At 52.5% G+C, this 19,904-nt stretch overlaps 1 protein-coding gene and 1 long non-coding RNA gene across 12 annotated transcripts in view; one reads left to right on the top strand and one right to left on the bottom strand.

Moving 5' to 3' along the window:
• The window catches only part of P2ry6 (pyrimidinergic receptor P2Y6), a 44,144-nt gene extending 28,327 nt beyond the window's left edge, over positions 1-15,817 (top strand). For 3 of the 11 annotated variants that reach the window (XM_063256528.1, XM_063256534.1, XM_063256532.1), the window contains 5 exons: positions 5,752-5,821; positions 6,134-6,235; positions 6,477-8,788; positions 11,319-11,409; positions 12,072-15,817. In XM_063256528.1, coding sequence (XP_063112598.1) covers positions 11,399-11,409; positions 12,072-13,092 — 1,032 coding nt within the window. In that variant the 5' untranslated portion in view covers positions 5,752-5,821; positions 6,134-6,235; positions 6,477-8,788; positions 11,319-11,398 and the 3' untranslated portion in view covers positions 13,093-15,817. Of the gene's footprint in view, positions 1-5,751; positions 5,822-6,133; positions 6,236-6,476; positions 8,789-10,590; positions 10,697-11,318; positions 11,410-12,071 lie in introns of all 11 variants that reach the window. The other 8 variants (XM_063256536.1, XM_063256535.1, XM_063256526.1 and 5 more) reach the window with 7 other exon arrangements.
• Positions 15,818-18,791: 2,974 nt separating this feature from the next.
• On the bottom strand, positions 18,792-19,823 carry LOC134477699 (uncharacterized). The gene is made up of 2 exons (XR_010049847.1): positions 19,637-19,823; positions 18,792-19,464 (listed from the first exon to the last, which is right to left on the bottom strand). It is a non-coding gene; the product is annotated as an uncharacterized LOC134477699 (long non-coding RNA).
• Positions 19,824-19,904: the final 81 nt, after the last annotated feature.

The raw sequence follows: 19,904 nt of genomic DNA, 5'->3' as shown, positions 1-19,904 counted from the left end.
GGGCTAGGCAGAGCCAGACCCTGGTGCCACTGGAGCTCCACTCTTCCGCAGTAGTCTGTCCTCAGGATTCATAACCTGCCACCCACTCCAAAGCCCAGCTGGCTGCACTATTTCAGGGCCAAATGCCTCTCTTCTCTTGGCCTCGGTTTCTTCTGCAGAAAAATGGAAGAAGTGGGAATGGCTAAAGGAGTGGAGAGGACTCCCCAGGTTCTAAGGCTCTCTCCCTAGAGGGAGCAGGCAAGGCCTACCTGGGCCTGGCGGCCAGAGCAAGTCATCCTTCGGGACTCCCCTAAGTCCCTGGCTCCCTAAGCCACGCTCTTGCTTTCTCAGGAGAGGACAGCCAGACTGGAGCAGCAGACTTGGGATGGGACACAAGGGCTCCTGCAGGCCTGTAGTGTCCTCTTGCCTGCTCTGGGCCTCTGCTTCCCATCTGTGATCTGAGGGCTGGACAAGGGCATCTTTGATCTACCCCTTACTGTTTTTATAGCACTCTGGCTGTCAGGGCCTAGGGACAGATGTCGAGGAAAGGTAGGAGACTGCTGTGAGCCTGGCATTCAAGGCTTCCAGGTTAGCTCTACCCCTAGCCAGCTCCCAGGGCCTCTTTTCCATGCCTAGGCTCCCACTTTATGTCCTATTTTCTCTGACCTGGACTCTGAGCATAATCAACCCATACTCACTGCAACAGCCCAATGGACTTCCTAAATTCCAAATTTGATTCTGTCTCTACCTTGGACTAAAAACCATCAAAAGTCCTTCTCATCTGGTACCCAAAATGCAAAGAGGCCAGGTATGTAGCTGGCATTTTGAGGCCTGTGGGGACCTGGTTCTGATAAGCCTCCAGCCTTCTCCTCTGGCCAGGCTCCTCCAGCACCTACAACACCAAACTGCAGATGGTCTAGGCCCTCCTATCTCCAGCAGGTCTGTTAGCCTAGAGCACTTTCAGGTTCCTTGTCCATACCCCACCAGAGAATCACCTCCTCCAGTGAGCCTTCCTTGATGCCCCAGGCAGTACAGGGCCTTCCTTTGTCTTACTAGAGACTTTAACTTCCATCTTTACTGTCTTTCCTACCAGCTGAGTGTCTTTAAAGGACAGAGCCCAGAGGCCAAAAAAATCCTCTCATACTGTAAGAATCCTCACAAATTCACCTCAGGTAAATGGAGGAATGGATGAATGAAAGAGTGAAGGTGGCAAGGGAGACCATTTCTCAAGAGTTTAGCTATTCTGTGATAAAATAATAAGCAATACAAGGAGATCCACCGAGTGCATGCTTAAGTCAGACACGCAGTAAGACACTGGGCTCATCAAGTCCATTATTTCACTTGAACCTCCAACATTGCTGTGATTGTTTATAGTGGTTTATGATTAGAGCCTCTGAGACTCAGAAAAAGGTAAAATCACTACTCATATCCTGCAGAGACGGGATAGGACCAGGTCTGTGGGGTGCTACTTTTTGCAGAAGATGTAGTGATAGGTGGAATGGATGTACAAAGCCACAAACAGGTTTTTAATCCAATTGTATGGGCTGGAGCTTGAAGATCTCTGAGTATTCTGGGAGGGAATCCTCACATTTTGAATCCTCACAAGCAGCTCAGGGGACAACGTTACTCTGCCTCCCTTACCTGCTCCATCAGCAACTGCTCTTATTCTGTGATACAGACTGTGTTTTCTCAAACCAATGTCATGAGTTATGCAAAGATACAATAGAAGATTGAAAACTATGGTGAATGTTTTAATTTTAGAAATTTATCACAGCACAAGACACATTGCCATTTTCCCTCTCAAAATAACCTCCCTGACTTTGAACACAATTACCCTATCATTTTTGCCATTTTCTGAAGCAGTGCTTAAAGCCCTCTTTCCTGAATATCTTTACAAAGTGTGTTCAACAATATTTAGTGAATGTCATTGCCAAAAGTAACCCAACAGAAAGGCAGGCTCACAGAGACATGGTGGTGTGCCCTCATCTACCTTGTTCACCAGATCCAGTACCTTGGACAACTTCTGGCTCTTCCCCAAAAATCCAAATGATGATGGAAGGTTAATGTTTTAAATTGATTCAGGACATTGAGGCAGCCACAGCGGTACAACTAAAGACATTCACAAAAGAAGACTTCCAGGCAGAGTCCATGCCCTTTCCTGGAAGCCACAGAGGCGCTCCCCTCCCCTAGCCCTGCACCAGCCTCAAGTGGCACTCAGGATGCCAAGCCTGAGTCCTCTCCTGCCTGTTCTCCTGCTCCATGACCTGTTACATCAAGTCACCTAGGAGCTTTCCTTGTGATGGAGCTGAGATGATGTCTCACTCCTTGGTCTCACATACTAGCCTGGATGCCCACTATTCTTTGCCGAGCTGGGTTCGGAGCCTCCCAGCTCTGCCTGGGCTTAACCACTTGACCTAGAGATGTGAAGTGTGCACGAAGTGGAGGTTCCCTGGAACTCTATGAGGAAGAGGTAGGGCTGGGAAGTCACACGAGGTCAAAGAGAGGGGAGAGGTGGAGGAGGGGAGAGTAAGATGGGAGAAGGAACCAGCAGCACTGATGAGAGGAGAGGAGAGGACTGGCCCCTGGAGGCTGGGGTGGGGATGTGGAGAGAAGGAGAGGCGGGCTTTGGGCTTCGGTAGGGGACAGGAAGTTGAGGGCAGTCCTTCTTGAAATGGCTTTCTGCTCAGAAGGGAGTCAAGGGTACAGTGCTGACAAGAAAGATAAGATCAAAGCTCAAAAGAGAGAGGAGGGAAGACACCCCAGGACCCAAAGGGGTTGGGAAGGCAGCCAAAGAAAGCAGCGACCTGTTCTGTGGGGTCTCAAGGCACACAGTAAGGACAGACCACTGTGATGGTCCCATGCATGGGGCTGTGAGAAGACCTGCTGTGTGCCCAGGAGTCTCATGACCTTGGGTGGCAGTGTAGGTAAGCTGCTAAAGAAGGCAGAGCCACCAGGGACATAGCTTGGGGGCACAAGTGCCTGCCTGGCAAATGCAAGATCCTGAGTTCAATTCCCAATGAAGAAGAAGAAGGAGAAAAAGCTGCAGAAGAAGAAAGAGGAGGAGGAGGGGGAGGAAGAGGAGGCTGAGGCCAGGGAGGTGTTGGGCCAAGGGAGGCAGCCTCAGAGGCCGGGGCAGAGTGACTGTGCCGGCTGGAGGGTACACAAGGTGGTGAGGGGCTAGGGAAGCCCTAGGACTAGGAGGAGGGGAAGGCAGCCCAGGCCTACCAGCCACCACTTGTTCTTCCCGCTCAGCTGGGACTGTTTCTAGCCTGAGTCTCATACACAGCCAGATAGAGGCAGCCCCAAGAGTGGCTTAAGCGCCCATGGTCCCCACATTTCATCTCTACCTGGTAATATGCTGTGTGAGTACAAAGTGCTGTTTGCTTATAAATATGACTGAGACAAGTCCCCTGTGACCTGGCCAGGTTTGAGCCCCTAAGCCTCACTATGTAGACTCTGAAGGCATCCCTGGAAATTCATTCACTTGTTCATTCACTTAACATATCTTTTTACTGGGCACCAATATGAGCCAGGTACTGTCCTAGATACTAAGCTTCATTGATGAGAAAAGCAAGAAAAGCCCTGCTTGTACGTACACACACACACACACACACACACACACACACACACACAGAATAGCTGTTAAAAGATGATACATACTATGAGAAAAACAAAGTAGGAACTCCGTGTGCGCATGTGTGGGGTGGGAGACTGCAGCTCTGATGGAGAAGAGCAGAGAAGCCCCGTGCAGAAAGTGTCGACTGCCACACATCCACAGCAGGAGCCGCCTATCACCCTCTAACATGCCACACGGCACACTGAACCCAAAGCTGATCCTGGCTGCAAACCCCTCTTCCTAGGCCCCAAAACTCTGTGTTCCTCTCACAATGGGCTGGCCACAAATGAGGCCCCAGTCCCACATGGCTGACCTTCAAGGGTTAGGACTGGGGGTCTGGTGAATGGCAGTCCTCACAAGTTAGTAAGCTTTGGGGTCCCCTGATTCCTCCTTTCAAAATAGCAAGAGAACATCACGTCATAGGTCCCAGGTAGTGAATAAGAAGCCAGAGGGTCTTGTCTTAGGTGAGACCTGGTGCTGTGCTGACCTTGTGCTAGGCATTTGGGCTCCGCTGCTAGATTTCCATGCATGGGCTGGGACAGGAGTGCTGGAGTTACCAGTGGGGACGGATGATCCTGGAGTGGTTGTGTCTCTCTGCCAGGTGGACTCAGGCCTCAGGAGCTCCTAGGGTCAGTCAGAGCAGGAGCCAAACAGAGAACTGCATTTCATGATAGGGAGGGGCTCTCTGAAGCTCTCCCCACACCCAAACCTTCCCTGAAGGCTGTGGACAGCACTGAGTGCATTTAGGCCTGTGTCTGTGAAATGGGCGGGATCATAACTGAAAAAAAAAACAAAACCCACCTCAGGCAACATTGGCGGTCTTCCCTACTTTATGTCAGGGCCGGGGGACCAAAGTGGGCTCAAAGGGGCTTCTCCTATAAGCATTTCCTCCCCTCACCACACATCCATAAATCTTCTCTTTCATCAGTCAAGGCAAAGATCTTTAAAAAAAAAAAAAAAAAAATTATGGCTGCAGGCAGCACCAAGGACAGAGCCCTATGCCTCACCTTCATGGACTGGATTTGTTCGTCCACCACTGCCCAGTGCTCCCTGGTTGAGAACTGGAATCTGGTCTCTGAGGCCCTAATGGCAAAGTCCACCTTGTCCCCAGTTCCTAACAGAGTTGGAGAAGGAAGGGAGGCTGTCCCCCAGCCACTTCCTACCCTGCCCGAGAAGCAGAGTGTCACGATGGATTTACGGCACCTTGGCAAGTTCCTAATCTCTCTGGCTTCAGGTTTCCTTCAGGGAAATGTCACCTCTCTTCCCAAGCACAGGCCATCATTCTTCAGCTGTGCAGCCTGGCTCACCTCCTGTGTTCGGTGTGAACAATACACACCCCATCTCCCAAGTGGCACAAAAGCATTTAGCTCAGGTGCCTGGTACTTTCTGAGCATCGAAGAAACTATCAGCCAGTAGCTTAGAAAAATGGGGCCCAGACAGGTGAAGTGATCTCCCCAGGTCACACAGCAAGTGAGTAATGAGTCCAAGACTGCAATCCAAGTTTCCAGCTTCCTATTTGTCCTGACCAAAAGCTACAAAGATGACACAGTGGTTACTCTAAGAACCTCATGGGAAATGAAATGGTCAGGGGGCTTTCCTGGCTGCCCCATGACAACTGATTCCTACCTGGCAGCCCCTCTGCCCTCACTTGCCCTCTGCTGGCAGCCATCAGATAAGTGGTCAGCCCCAGCTTCCCATTCAAGGACCTCCGGGACCAAAGCTGTAAGCTCAGGGCTGTGGAAAGATGAGCAGGAGGTATGATTCGCAGAGCTACAGGCTTGATTTCAAGTAACAGAAAGGGAGTTTATCAGCTCATAAAAAGTCCAGTGGAAGGTCAAGCTTCAGGTATAGAAGGAACCAGGTGCTCCACAGTTCTCAGGAAACTGTGTCCTCATCTCTCTAAGCTACACCATTGGTTTAGATGTTGGATGGTGTCTTTCCTGGTGGTTTCTCAAGTACCTAAGACCTACCTGGCACATAGTCCAACTAGCTGCGGCGGCCTTATCCTCATGTTTACACCTTTGCAAACCCAGGGGAAAGCCCATCTTATTGTTCAGGAAAAAGCCTCAGAATTGACTCTGAGACACCTGGTAAGGGTGGCTCACCCCACCCCAAGGCAGCCACAGGGCCTGAGGAACCCACTCCTCTCTCCTCAGCAGGCCCACCCTTCCCAGAGCCTCAGGACTCCAAGGGGAAGGAGGAGATCCCCCAAAGGAAGGACAGGAGGTGGGTGACCATCGGGACAGGGAGTCTGGGAAGTGTGTGGGAAGAACACTGCAGAGAAGCAGAACAATGACTGCCTGCAGTGAGGCACTATCCTGGGCCCTGGCCACTGCTTCTCGCCAAGGTCTGGAGCCTGCTCTGGGAGGATGGGCGGCCCAGGAAGACTGGAAAGCGGGGTCCCAGGGGCTCTCCTCAGCTCTCCCACAGTTCTGCCTTGCTCTCTGCCGTCTCCCACAGCATCTCAGCCCCATGGTCCCCAACCTCTTCAGTCACATTCCCCAGATAGAACTGCTAGCTAACTCTGCCTCGCCTCAGTTTCCCATCTATTAGGTGGAGACATTAAGTGTGAAGAAGAGACACAATGCAACAAAGGAAGAGTTGTGGCTAATGCTTGGCAGCTCTCAGTGCTCAGTAAAGGTGAGAGACTGAGAGGGAGAGAGGTTGAGAGAGAGGGAGGTGGGGTCCTGGGAGCACACCACTGGCTATTGTTGCCTGGGTACCCTGGGCTCCAGAGATGCAAATTTCCTCTTTGCTTAGCCCAAAGAGAAACCAAAAGAAGGACCCCAACCCCCAAACCCCGCAAAGCCAAAGCCGCTGCTTCCCCTTCTTTGTACTCAAAATGGAGGTTTCAGTTCCCTCTCTGATTCCTCTTGAACAGGAGAAGAAGAGGAAGTGGGAAAAGAGAAGAGAAAGAGGTCTCTTCCTGGCTTGGCTGCCTGCTTCTGTGGCCAGCCTGATACCACAGGTGGGACCACAATTCCTCCAGACTGGGGACTCTGCTCCTGCACACTGCCCTCTGAATGCCAGGGAGGCACTGACATCAGGAACCGGGCCTCAGGCTGGCCTGAGGTTGGCTCCAGGCAGATGGCATGCAGGGCCAGGGCTGGGAGGATGGTGGGTACCACAGCTAACCTTGTTTACCTGACTCAGTGTTGGTGGCTGTCCCCAGGTCACACAGCAAGTTGGTGGGGGATCCCAGTCTGTCTGACTCCTCGGTGGAGGAAGCTGAGTCTTAACCTCTGTCATCCTGTGCCCTTACAGCTCAGCTCATGAGCCAGCGGCCCAGCAAGGGGATTCCCGGGCATGGTTTCCCAGCAGGCAGGCAAGCCCAAGGTTGGGAAGCCTCTCACCAGGTCTGGCCATGTCTGGCTGCTTTCCGACTGGACAACGGACAGGCAATGACTCAGGCTTCCAACTGCTACCTCTGGCCGCCAGTCTCCCTCATCCCTTCCAGTCAGGAGGGCCTTGTCCAAGGCAGGTTACGCAGTCATCCCAGGGCAGCCTGAGGCCATGGCATCTAAGGAGCCAAAGCACTTCAGTTTTGTCAGTTCTTCCTTGTGTCTAAACTCACTGCTTCACCTCACAGACGCCACCTGGACTAAGAGAAGGAAATGGGCACAGGTTGTCCCCAGAGGGTAAAGGCTTTGGTGTTCTCGCTCATAGTGAACTGGAGGGGAGGTGGCAGTTCTCCAGAGCCTCTACCTCAAGTACACAAGGCTCAGTCCTGGCTTTGGCACCACAGCCTTACAATAAGTTCCCTTGGTGCCTATGAGCCACATGGGCCAGGGCGGAAGCTTGTCTGGGAGGGGTACCCGGGAGGAAGGCTGAGGAGCAGTCAGAGGAATTCAGGCTGGGAAGCCAGTCCGGGACACGTGAGCCCTTGGCTGTCCCCTGGCACCACCTCATGGCCACAAGTCCTCAGTGCAGGGAAGACTCCAGCCTCCGTGGTAGCAACTGAAACCATTCAGATGTCGCACCCAAATGCACCCTTGGGCTGTCAACTCCAAGAAGCCTTAGGAACTGCTCTCCTTCCTGGGATAGACGGTGACCCACTCTGGTGGGTGTGGTCATCCTGGCAGCCAACAAGGGACTAGCTGCCAGGCAGGAGGCCACCTTGCCCACCTTGCCCTTCAGGGCCCCAGCACAGCTCAAATCAGGCAAAAGAGCCCAATGCACTTAGCTGGCTCAGACAAACTGCTGGCACAGACTGAGTAAGCAGTAGATGTTCAATTTGTATGCAAACAACTGACCAGGGATTTCCCAACAATTCAAACCGAACTTTCTCAGTTTGGTCCAAGCTTTAGACTCCTATTTGGTTTCTCAAACTCTTGCCTCTAAAATGTGTTGGGGATAAGAGCAATGTCCTGATTGCTCCTGGATTCCTGGAGCGTTCTTAGCGTCCTACAGGGTGAAAGGAGGCCCTGCTCCCTATGCCATTCATCCCTTACCATGCTGGCGCCCACTGTGACCACATTCTCCCAAGGTGGCCCAGAGAGAACTCAGGCTTCCATTTCCTGGTGTCATGTTCTCTCCCTGCACCACCTAAGCCCCACCTGGTTGCCTCAAAAGCAAATCTCCCCTCTTCCAGGTCAGCCTCCTTCAGTGCCACCTCCACTCTGGAGCTCACTCCCCGGGGACAGTGAGGAGACACTTCTCCCCCTCTGGTTGTCCTAACAGCTCCAAGCTTGATTAGGCGATACAGAGGGTCGGGGAAGACTTGGCACAGCAAGGAAGAGGCTGGGAAAATGAACAGGGCCTCTGGGTGTTACACTCATGTGACTTAGGAGAATACAGAGAAGGGTGAGGAGAAAGAAAATTTCTGGGTCTGCGACCGGCCTTGGACCTCAGTCCTCCAACTCCTGTCTCCCCCTTCACTCCTGCCTCTCCACGGCTGGGGTGGGGAGGGTTCTGGGAAGGACGCCCTTTCTCTGCCTTTTCTCCGCCTCCTCACTCCTCTAGGCCCAGTTTCCGCCAGACTGAAGTGCCGGGGGTGGCAGGGAGGAGGTGGCCCCCATAGAGACTATTTCAGTCAGAGACAGCGCTGCCAAGAAGCAGAGGAAGCTGCCCGTCTCTCCATGACTGGAGGTGTTGCCGTCTGCCAAGGACAGGACTGGGGGTGCCTCGGCCCTGGCTTCCCTTTGCCGCAACACGCCTGAGCCCACCAACCTGCTGCGGGGACAGAGACTGCATGTGAGTGTCACTGCATCTCGGGGCCACTACAGGGTGGGATGGAGGGGGTGACTGGACGTAAGAAGCCGTGACTAGGCAGCACATTGGGGCCAGCATGATCTAAAAGGGCCCCAAGAGTATGAGACACCAAGGAAGGATTCCATCCAGCTGGGGGATCATCAAAGGAAGAAAGATGGGGTCCGGAGCTCAGTGTACACAGGACTTGATGGCAGAGTGATGCTGAATGGCCTTGTGTAGCGGGGAGGCTGAAGCGAGCATCTTTGCTCCTGGCTGCCAGCCCCATGTGGCTATCTCGGTGTCTTGGGAACAGTACATGGAGAGAAAGGGCAGCAGAACAGGCAGTGTAGAATGGGCCCGGTGACCTTGAAATGGGACTGGAAGGCTGGACAGGGACCTTGAACGTCAGGAATAGGGCTTAGGCATCTCTCCAAAGGGAAGGATATGATCAGAGCCTCCGAGCCCCTGAGAGCTTGGCATATGAGCTGTTCCAAGACTTAGGACCCAAGAGTGGGTGACGGATGTGAGAGTGGTCAGCTGATGCTCAGGGATGGCACCTAGCAAGCCCTCCCTCCGGGAGCTCCTGCAGGAGCTAGGTTAACATAAGGACTCGGCCTCCAGGGTCCTCAGAAGGCAGAGAGGATAGGGAGCCGGATGACAGCCAGGCCTTCCTTCCCGGCCTGGCCCTGAGGTCTGCCTAATGGACAGGTGGGTAACTCAAGGGTCAGCTCCTGTAGCCCCTGCCTCCTCCAGCCAGGGAGTGGAGGGCTTCCTGGAAGGTGCAGTCTTGCCAGGAAGCAGGAGGGGCGGACAACTGAGGTCTCCCAAAGGAAGGGTTAGGACACTGTGCTCTTCTACACACACTGGTCTCTTCTCAGACCCCACCTGCCCCCTCCCCAGACTGTCCTCACACCGTTCTCTACCCTTGGCAAACTTCCTTATCCCCAGGGTCCTCCATGCTCCTCTGAAAGGCTCCTTGCATCCTGCAGGCCACACTAGTCTCCCCTTGGGCTACCACAGGCAACGTCTACATCTACACACTGCCCTGTGGCCTTGAGTGTCCAGCAGGCAGCAAGGCAAGGTCTGGCAGGTGGAAAGCAGAATGAACAGTGGATGAAGGCACAGCCTGGGCAAGCGCGGTGGAGATGAACGAGTGACCTTCCTCCTGCCCATTCCAATCCCGGCCCTCAGACACACTGCAGGGGCCACCGGGCCTCCCTGCCCCACGCCTGCCTCATCTCAGCTGGGCACACAGAGTCCTCAACCCCAGCTGGAAGTATATCAGGGACCTGTGATAACCAAAGGCGATACGGGTTGTGGGGTGCAGTCGGAGACCTCAGACCTTATCATTTTGCCCAGAATTTGGGTAGAATAATTTCATTACAATAAAATTTTAAGTGGTGAAAAACTTTTTTTGCTTTAGTATGACTTTTTAAAGTTTCTATAACCTCACTGAGCAGGTATAGCCATGGTAAAGAACAGCTAACACTTGGGCTTATGGCTGGCACTGTCTTTACAACAGCCTTATAAGGCAGGTACCCTAGTAACTCATTTTACAGAAAGGGAAACTGAGTTATGGGGGTAATATGCCCAAGTCACACAGTTCACATGTGGCTGGCCTGGGAATATAGATCAGAGTCTATACACTTGACTTCAGTCCTTTACTACCTTTGAGTGCTTTTTCATAATTTTTCTAGGCTTCAGTTTTTCCCATCTATATAATGGGCAGAGGGAAGGATTGGACTCAAAATCTCCAAGGCTGGGTTCTAGAGGTCTATTAGGTTGACACTGTAAATTTTCTCTAGGCATTACTGATGTGGAAATACCCCTCTTCAGGAATATTTAGAAGATTCAGAAGTTTAAGATATTTTGCTGTTGGGTCTCCGAAAACTCAGCCTGAATTAATGAGAGGTGGGACAATTTGTTAGATACAATGGCATGCTATTAACTGAGCACCTACTGATTGTCAAGCCTGCGACACATTTTACTGTTGAGGATACAGGCAGAAAAGGCAATTGACGTGGCCTGAGTTACACAGCATGGCAGTGAGGCACCCAGTACTGGAGCCAGGACTGCCTAGGTTCTGAAGCTGCCCTTGTAAAGTCTACCTCCCATAAGCTGCCTCCTCTGAATCAGGCGACTGGGCTCTGGTCCTGACTTGTTTCTAACTAACCTAGTCCTGGCCCCTCACTGTGGCTTTCCTTCTCTGTAAAGCTGCAGGGCCTGGCATGTGGTACATGCCTGTAACCCCAGCACCCGGAAGGCTGAGGCAGGAGGATGGCCAAGAATTCGAGGCCAACCTGAGCTACATAGTGAGTCCAAGGCCAGCCTGAACTACACGGAGAGACTGTCTCAGACAAACCAAACTGTGGGCTTTGCTCTTCCTGTTTGTCCTTGGAGAAGCAATTTTCACTCTGGACACCAGGGGACACTGTGGAGGCATGCGGCCCTGATAGACCTCTGTGGTAGTTTCTGGTCAATTAGAAACAGGTCTTGGGAAACTCCCAGGTCACCTCCTTGCCCTATTTTACAGAAAACAAGGCTGCAGCCAGAAAAAAAGAAACATGGCTTTGGAAAGTGAAGTTCAGGCTGCCGAAGTGAGAGCTGCCTTCAATGAGCTCATGGTGCGTGGACCATTCACATGGGCTGAGGTATCAGGGACCCCTCTGTCCGGGACTCCAGACCTGGCTGTGAGAAGAACCAAACCTACCATTTCTTCTCATGAGGTCCTTTTCATGAGGTCCTGTGAAAGATGGGCAAACCGACCACAACCACACCACAACATCCATCTCCCATCCCTGCCCCATAGGGAGTTCAGGAGAAGCCCTTCAAATGTATAACCTCATGACATTCCTGAGCGGTGGATGCCACACTCCCCCATTCCTCAGGTGTATAAACTGAGACTCAGAGAAGGCAGATCACTATAACTAGGTCACATAACTAGTAAGTAGCAGATGTAATTCAAACCCATGTGCACTTACTTTTACTAGCAGAGAAGACATCTGACTGGAGTTTCGAAGGATGAGTAGAAGTTTATCAGAAAGGCTAACAGAAAATGCATATTACAGGACAAAAGGAAATTGAATCTCTCCCTGAGTTGAGCTTTATTGTACTCCAAGTTTCCTTGAAATTAGAGCTGTGTGAGGCCTCCATGGTGTGGTAAACTTAAGAAATAAGAGTTGTGTCCCAATTGTTCAGAGAGGCGGACAAAGGCCAAAAGAGGGGTAGGGCCTGCTTAGGGCAGTCAATGAGCATGTCACTAACAGGCTGTGTATTGTTTCCCCAGCCTCTCTGAATGTAGGAAGCCCCATTGGGCAGTTATGGAGTGGGACAATAACACAATCCAGTCCTTGAGCTTGCCACCCACCACCTGTGTCTACCGAGAGGACTTCAAGCGCCTGCTGCTGCCACCAGTGTACTCGGCGGTGCTGGTGGCCGGCCTGCCACTGAACATCTGTGTCATTGCCCAGATCGGCATGTCCCGCCGGGCCCTGACCCGCACGGCCGTGTACACCCTAAACCTGGCCCTGGCCGACCTGCTGTATGCCTGCTCCCTGCCCCTGCTCATCTACAACTATGCCCAAGGGGACCACTGGCCCTTTGGGGACCTCACCTGCCGCCTGGTGCGCTTCCTCTTCTACGCCAACCTGCACGGCAGCATCCTCTTCCTCACCTGCATCAGCTTCCAGCGCTACCTGGGCATCTGCCACCCCTTGGCCCCCTGGCACAAGCATGGAGGCCGCCGGGCTGCCTGGATCGTGTGTGGAGTCGTGTGGCTGGTGGTAACAGCACAGTGTCTGCCCACAGCCATCTTTGCTGCCACGGGCATCCAGCGGAACCGCACCGTCTGCTACGACCTGAGCCCACCGGCCCTAGCCACCCACTACCTGCCCTATGGCATGGCCCTCACGGTCATTGGCTTCCTGCTGCCCTGTGCAGCCCTGCTGGCCTGCTACTGTCGCCTGGCTCGCCGCCTGTGCCGCCAGGATGGCCCTACAGGGCCTGTGGCCCAAGAGCGGCGGGGCAAAGCGGCCCGCATGGCCATGGTGGTGGCAGCCGTCTTTGCCATTAGCTTCCTGCCTTTCCACATCACTAAGACAGCCTACCTGGCAGTGCGCTCTATGTCAGGTGTCCCCTGTCCCGTGCTGGAATCCTTTGCTGCCGCCTACAAAGGCACGCGGCCCTTTGCTAGTGCCAACAGTGTGCTGGACCCCATCCTCTTTTACTTCACCCAAAGGAAGTTCCGGCGGCGGCCGCAAGAGCTAATACAGAAACTCACAGCCAAGTGGCAGCGGCAAGGTGGCTGAGTCCACCAGAGGAGGACCTGGGGTCTGGATGCTGTCGTGTTCGCCATCAGAGCTAAGGCAACCCACCAACTCCAAACCATGCAGAGAACTGAAATTCGGCTCAACTGGCTATACAGTAAAACCCTCCACGGTCCCAAACTTCATCAACTATTTATTGAGTCCTTTCTCAAGATCAGGCTACATGGGCTTAGAAACCAAAAGGCCTGAGCCTGGCCCTCCAAAAGCTCCCAATCAGCCAGAAAGAGTAAACAAAACCATGGTAAGCTGGGCATGGTGGCACAAACCTCTAAGTCTAGCACTCCAAGAGGCTGCGGCAGGAGGATAGAAAGTTCAAGCCCAGCCTGGGCAACTCAGTGACTCTCTGAGGTCCTGTCTTAAAAATTAAAACCTGAAAAATGGGCTGGGTATGCAGCTCACTGTGAAGTCCCTAGGTTCAGCCTCTAGTACAGAAAGAAAGAGAGAGAGAGAAGAGAAAAGAAAAGAAAGAGAAAGAGAAAGAAAGAGCAAGCAAGAAAGTTAACAAGCCATGTTAAGCTGCCCACAGAAGTACAATGTGACTTGTACTGTGATAGAGGCTTCATACTATACTGTACTTGTACGGTAAATACATGCTTTGGAATCACCAATGAAAGGCATGAGAGAAAGTAGGAAAGGAACAGAACTTCTAGGAAGGGGCATTTAAGCTGGGTTTTGAAGGATGAATATGGGCTCTCTGGTGGGAATGTATGACATTCTACTTATTTAGTAATCCTTTACTAAGACCTGTACTCAAGCCTGCAAGGCCCTAGAAAAACCAGTTCTAGTCATGTCCTATTTAAGCTGTCACTGCCTGGAGGTATAGTCCTTGACACAGTGATATAGGAGCTGTGACTGGTATCAGTGCCCACAAGATGCCCATGACTTCCTCCAAGGAGTCAGTAAAGACCTCTCTGGGGAGGAGCCATCTGAAACGGACATCAGAGGCTAAATGGGGCTCAGCAGTCAGAGGTGAGGAAGCACGTTAGTGCAGCCTGGGCCAGCTGTCTGCCGGGTGCACAGGAGAGGGCTGAGGAGGACATATGTGGTTTCCTATGTGTGAAAGCCGAGGAAACCAGACCTGTCCCAAGCCGCCCCCAGCTAAGGTGCTGCAGGTCAAGGAGCTCAGCAGAGGCAGGAGCCAGAGCACCTAGCAGAAGCAGCTGCTGCTGGGGGTGGCACCGTGTAGACCCAACCAGAGGGAGGAATAAACTGGCCCAGCTGAGCTGCAAGGCAGCCCAAGGGGCTGGGTGTGTGGAAGGGGTGCCCAGAAAAGGAGCCAGGAAGGGCCAGAACATTCAGTACTAGGAGGAGCCCAAGCCCCCACTTCTGCTTCATCTGCCTCTTCCAAGCTGGGGGGATTCTCAGGGAATGGGGTGCCTTCACTAGGTCCCCAAGACAGAGTAACAACAGTCCTTCAACCCTGCTTCAGTCTAAAAGAAGCTGACCGCTTGAGGCGACATACAGGGACACCAGGGGGCTGCTCAGGAAGGTCCCAAGGTCTCAGGGGCGTGTCCTGGCTGTGTTCCACACCTACCCTCTCATTCCAATCTGTGGGAACACAGAAGATGGCCTTAGCCAGCTGCCAGAGGGGCATTTCAAACCGAGCTCTGAGTACAAAGTCGGGTAAGATATCTTCACTAAAAGTCCCAAAGGTCCCTTGAGCAGGTGGCAAAGGGGAATCACGTTGCCTCTCCCCTGCTCTCCTCCAGGATGCCCCCTGTCACTGCTGGGTGATCCTCATCCTCTCTGCTCTAGACCCTCCTTCTCCCTCCCACCCCCTGGCCCCGCTGCATTCCCCCTTATGTCTGTAGTCTTTATTCCATTCCCTCTTCCGGGCCTGTTTTCCTCATGCAGAACAATCCAGCCTGCCCTCGCAGCTGGTACACTACACAGACCTGAGTAAGCAGGGAGTGCGCAAGGCCAGGACTCCTCCACCCCAAGACACAGGGTGGGCAGAAGCGAGAGCAGAGGAACAGGGCAGGGAGCAACTGTGAAATGCATTTAGGATTTCTCTAGCCCTTCCTAAGCCTCAGGGCTGCCTGCCACAGGGGCATCCAAAGAGGGGCTCTGGAGAGTTAAACTCCCTGAGCGTGTCAGGGGTGTGTTTTCAGCTGCAGGAGGAAGAGGGACAACCAGGCCCAGTCCCCCCTGGGATCCACTCAGTGTCCTTGCTGGAAAGGCTGGTGGTATGGACAGGAGAAACTTGAATTCTCTGGGCCACAGTGAGACAGATGTGTGGGGGCAACAGAAGATAGACTGCTTCAGATTCCCTGCTGGATGCAAGGCCATGTCAATTAGGAGAGATGCTACCACCTTGCATTGCTGGTGCAGAGGCGACAGGGGAATCACAAGCAGAAGACAGAGGCCTCTGTCCACAGCCCAGCCCAGCCTTGTAGAGAGACCCAGGTAACTGGTCCACCTGATTAACAACTGTGACTCTTTGGTTACTTTTCTGGAGTGGAAATCGTGGATCATAGATAAATTGTTTTCCCAGTTTCTCTCTGCAAGGCTGAGTTGCATAGAGGGTACAGTTTCCACAGTCAGTCTACATGTGTGTTCATCCTGGCTTTACCCTAGCTCTGTTACTCTGGAAAAGTTATATTTAGTAACCTCTTTGTTCCTCAGTCTCCCCAGCCGAGCAATGGAAATAATGATGATGCCTGTCATATAAAGTCAATGTGAAGATTAAATTAATATGTGTAAACCAGTGGAACATAGTAAGCATGCTGTGAATGTTACCATCACAATTATTTTGCTTTTTTGGAATAGGAGTTGCTCCAGGACCTATGGGATAGGCATGGGGTAGGGTGGTCTAAACAGGGAGCTTTAGGCAGGGTGTTGCAGGATGTCCCTGGGGTGGGACATATAGGGCATACAGGGGACACAGACAGGAGTAAGAAGATAAGTCTAGTGAGGTACTAGAGGGAATGATGTGGGTTCAGAGGAGTCCAAGATGATTCTCCAGGGGTTGGGGTTGGGAAAGACTTCCTGGGGGATGGAGCAGGGCAGTGGCCCTTGAAGGATGGATGTGATGGGGCCGAGAGAGTTTCTGGTACAGGAGCCAGCAGAGACAAAGGCTGGAGGGTGTTGGAGGAGGATAGAAGGGTCACAGCCTGAGCCTGAGAGTGAAGGGCTTGGGGGCCAGTCCACAGAAGTACCAAGGAGCCACAGCAGTGAGAGCAGAGGCGGTGTGGGCTCTGTGGGTTTCAGACACCCAACTGTGCTTTATACACATTTTCACCTTTATCCCTTGTAACATTTCCTATGACTAATGGGGGTAGGAACTGATTTGCTAAGGTAATTCAGCCTTCTTCCAACCCAACTACTCAATCTCCCTCCTCAGCTTCCTTCCATCCCCTGCCTAGATCCCCCTTCCCAGTGCCTACCTTCCTGCCAAGTCCCAGTCACTGGGACCTCTAAAAAGCCATGGCAGAGGCAGCTGGCTGCCAGCCACAGTGTCAGACATATGGCCTCCTAGACTGCAAATTTCATTTTCCAGGCTCTCTTGCAGTTAAGTACTGCATGTCACTGCCTCCTGGCAATGGGACACTAGTAAAGTGCCCTGACACAGTTCAATATGGGAGCGGGGGAGTGCCTTTGAGATAGGTGGTGTCTTTTCCCATATCCCAGAGCCTTCTTGTTTCTTACAAAGTGCATGGAACAACTGAGGCACTATCTGGACCACTTAGGCAAGGGCCTTTTCTGTGGTTGGTAACATAAGAATCTGGGACCTGTGTGAGTCTCTAACCATCCTAGTTTAGATTTATGCACTACAGAGAAATAAATGGCTTTTAAAAAAAAAAAAGCTACTAGTTTTTCAGGTCTTTCCTACCCACAGCCAAAACTAATCTCTTTAGTCAGGTTCTGAGCAGGTGGATGTAGGTGAAAGGCGGGCAGCAGCCCTGACTGGGGTGGGAGTTAGAGTCTAGACTCGGGGTGAAACCTCACACCTGGTAGGAGTCAACAAATGAGATATTCAGAAAGGCGGTTTAGATGAGATGCAAGGCCTAGGGAGAAGTCGGCTCCAATGTGGCCTGAGCTGAGGGGTAGATGGCATCCCGAAGGGGAGAGTGAGAAGTACGGTCCTGGAAACTTTTGACAGTGTGGATCTGGGGAGGAGGAGGAGCCAGAGAGGTGGTGGCCCAGATGGTGGCATACTGGGGTACGTTGGCCTTGGGCGAGGGAGGAAGGACTGGAGGAGAGGACATGGGGCAGGGGGGTGGGTGAAGGAGAAGGAAGGATACAAGGCAGGCTGGGCTCAGGAAAGGAAATTCTAAAATAAAGAATTCTCAGTGTTGGCTCCTGGCACTTGAAGATGGGGAAGCAGGTCAAGCCTGGGAAGCCAGAGAATCAGGAACCGGGTCTCATCTTGGGGAGATTTCCACTCTAAGCAGGAAAAGCCCAGAGGCATCGGATCTGTCATAGCAATGGATGTGATTAGTGCCTTCCTCCTTGTTAGTGAACATTCTGAGTACTCTGAGCTGAACTCAGATGACTCTACCCAGTCTCAGAATCCAGGGGCTTGGAGGTGCAAACAAGAAAAGAGTTCATTTAATAAAGCGTTGATTGAGCACTTACTATATGCCATCATGCGGGGCAGTGGGTCCCTTCCCTGTGGGAACCCAGTTTGATGAGGGAAACAGGCAATAATGAAATAAACACAAATTCCTGGATCATTACAGCTAGGAAGGAGTATTAAGAACATGAAGAAAGTCAGCAGCAAGGAAAACCTCACTAGGGGATGACGAGTTCATGGAATGGTTGGTGGCCAAAAGATGCTGGGAGCCAGTGGTAATGATGTGACCTGACTTACTTTAAAGGGCAGAGAAGACTTTTTACCTGAGGTAGAAAGTTTCTTATCTTACAAGGGTGCACAGTGTAGTGGACTGCATCAGATTTTGGAACTTCAAGCCTGTTTTCTTGCTCACGATACAGCAATAAAACTAGGCTTCCTCCCCTAGCTGCAGGGTACTGAGGATGGAAAGGTTAGAACCAAATGTCATACACTATCAAAACAACCATAACCCACTAAAAGTATGAGCAAGAACAAGTGCTTAACACAAAAGGAAACACAGACAATCCCAAAACAGAAGAGACATTTGAGCCCAGCTTGATGATGCCTCCTAATGCTGGACAATGACATTTCCTGTGCCTGAGTACTTATGTCCATCTGCCCCAGAGTCACACACCACACTCTGGAAAAACCTGCAAACACCCAAATGCCCATGAAGACAATGGATTAATGCACTATGTCCCTACATTGGAATATTTCTGCAGTCAAACTGAAGCATACTGTGTAACCAGAGCAGTGGGGTGGGCTGGGTAAGGCACAGACTAGAACCTACAGTATCTCCCTGAGACTGTGCCACTGAGGGCTGGAGGGTCAGGGCAGTTTGACCAGGCTGAAAAGGGGTAAGACAGGGCTAAGAGAGCACGGGGTAGCCCAGGGTGCAGAGTGGGCTCAGGCCCAAGAAGGGTGGGGGCAGGACAACGATGACTACGAGGAATATGCCGTTGGGGTGCAGAGGAGAAAGGTCGCTTTCTTCATCAGGATCTGGAGTCAGGGAATGTAGGAGCATGGGGTGTGAAGATTCTAAAACTTGCCATTTTTCCTGACTTTGATACTGGTCAGAGTTACTTTCCCAGTAGGATGAAATAAAATAAACGAAATACTATTACTTATACATCAGAGGCAGCCCATAAATTTTTATTCATTCAGATGTAGGGCCCAGCATTTAAACTGGGTCCAGGAAGATGAAAAGAACGTAACAGGCAGGTGAGGGCAGAGTAGGGCAAGGAAGGGAAGGGGGTGATGCCTCAGTACCTAGCACAACCTCAGACTCACCAGACTGGGACAGAAGTAGGAGAACTCTAGGGTGGATCACTGAGAAGTAGAAGGGTCCTGCCCCTCCCCTGCAAGGAACGTGGAGCAGCCACAGATTCGTGTGTAGGTCTGACAGTGGAAAGTCAAGGTCGTTCCCTTCTTCTTTTATATGGGAGGCCACAGAAGGAACGAACATTTGAACGATTAAACGACTAAAAGAAGTCTTTTTAACTGCCTGTCTGATTGCTGAGGGTGAATGCTGCTTTACCTGTCTAGGGGTCTCAGGGTTGTGAAGATTAGCCGGCAGAGGGCGCAAAAGCCGCGTACCCCCAGCGCCAGGAAAAGAGGGGGCGGGGTGCAGGGTGGAGCATCGCCTGGACCTTGGAGTTGGTGGGGGCGTGGTAGCCGGAAAAGTTGGGGAGGGGCATGGCTCCCCGAGGGGTTGGGCTTCAACAGAGCTGAGGGTGGATTGAGAGGCGGCGAGGGGGCTGTGCAGCCCGCAGAGAGATGGAAATGGCCAGTTTGGGAACCTGCAGGGCGGGACGTGGGCGTGGTGCGGCGCGATTCGCCGCGGTGGGGAGACGAGGGCGTGTCCTGGGAAGAGGTAAAGGGGCGGGACGGGGCGCGCCGTGCCCCGCCCATCGCCCCTCCTGGTTTGGGATCCCCCTCCCTTTCCCCCGCCAGCGGTGTTTCTGTGTGTACCTGAGCTTTGGTGTGTACGAGTTTGTAGGTCCGAGGTTGCCATGTTGGAACCCCTAGCGCAGGAGGCGCTCCCGCGCGAAAGCTGCTGAGCCGTAGTGTCTGCGCCAGGGTGACTGTGTACCTGCAGAGCTGACCACGCTCTAAACTTGCGTGTGTCTCAGCGAGTCCAGGACGGCCGCTCATAACCTTGCGAGACTTCTCTGGGGTGCCGCCGCTGTCTTCAAATGTTCAAGCATCTTGTTTCTCCTTCGGCTCCTCCCCATTCCCT

This window comes from Cavia porcellus, unplaced genomic scaffold, assembly GCF_034190915.1.
Source record: "Cavia porcellus strain 051 isolate PalLab524CR breed Dunkin Hartley unplaced genomic scaffold, mCavPor4.1 scaffold_9, whole genome shotgun sequence".
Classification (NCBI taxonomy): domain Eukaryota; kingdom Metazoa; phylum Chordata; class Mammalia; order Rodentia; family Caviidae; genus Cavia; species Cavia porcellus.
Note: the sequence above shows the minus strand (reverse complement) of the source record. Positions and strands in the feature narration are given on the sequence as shown.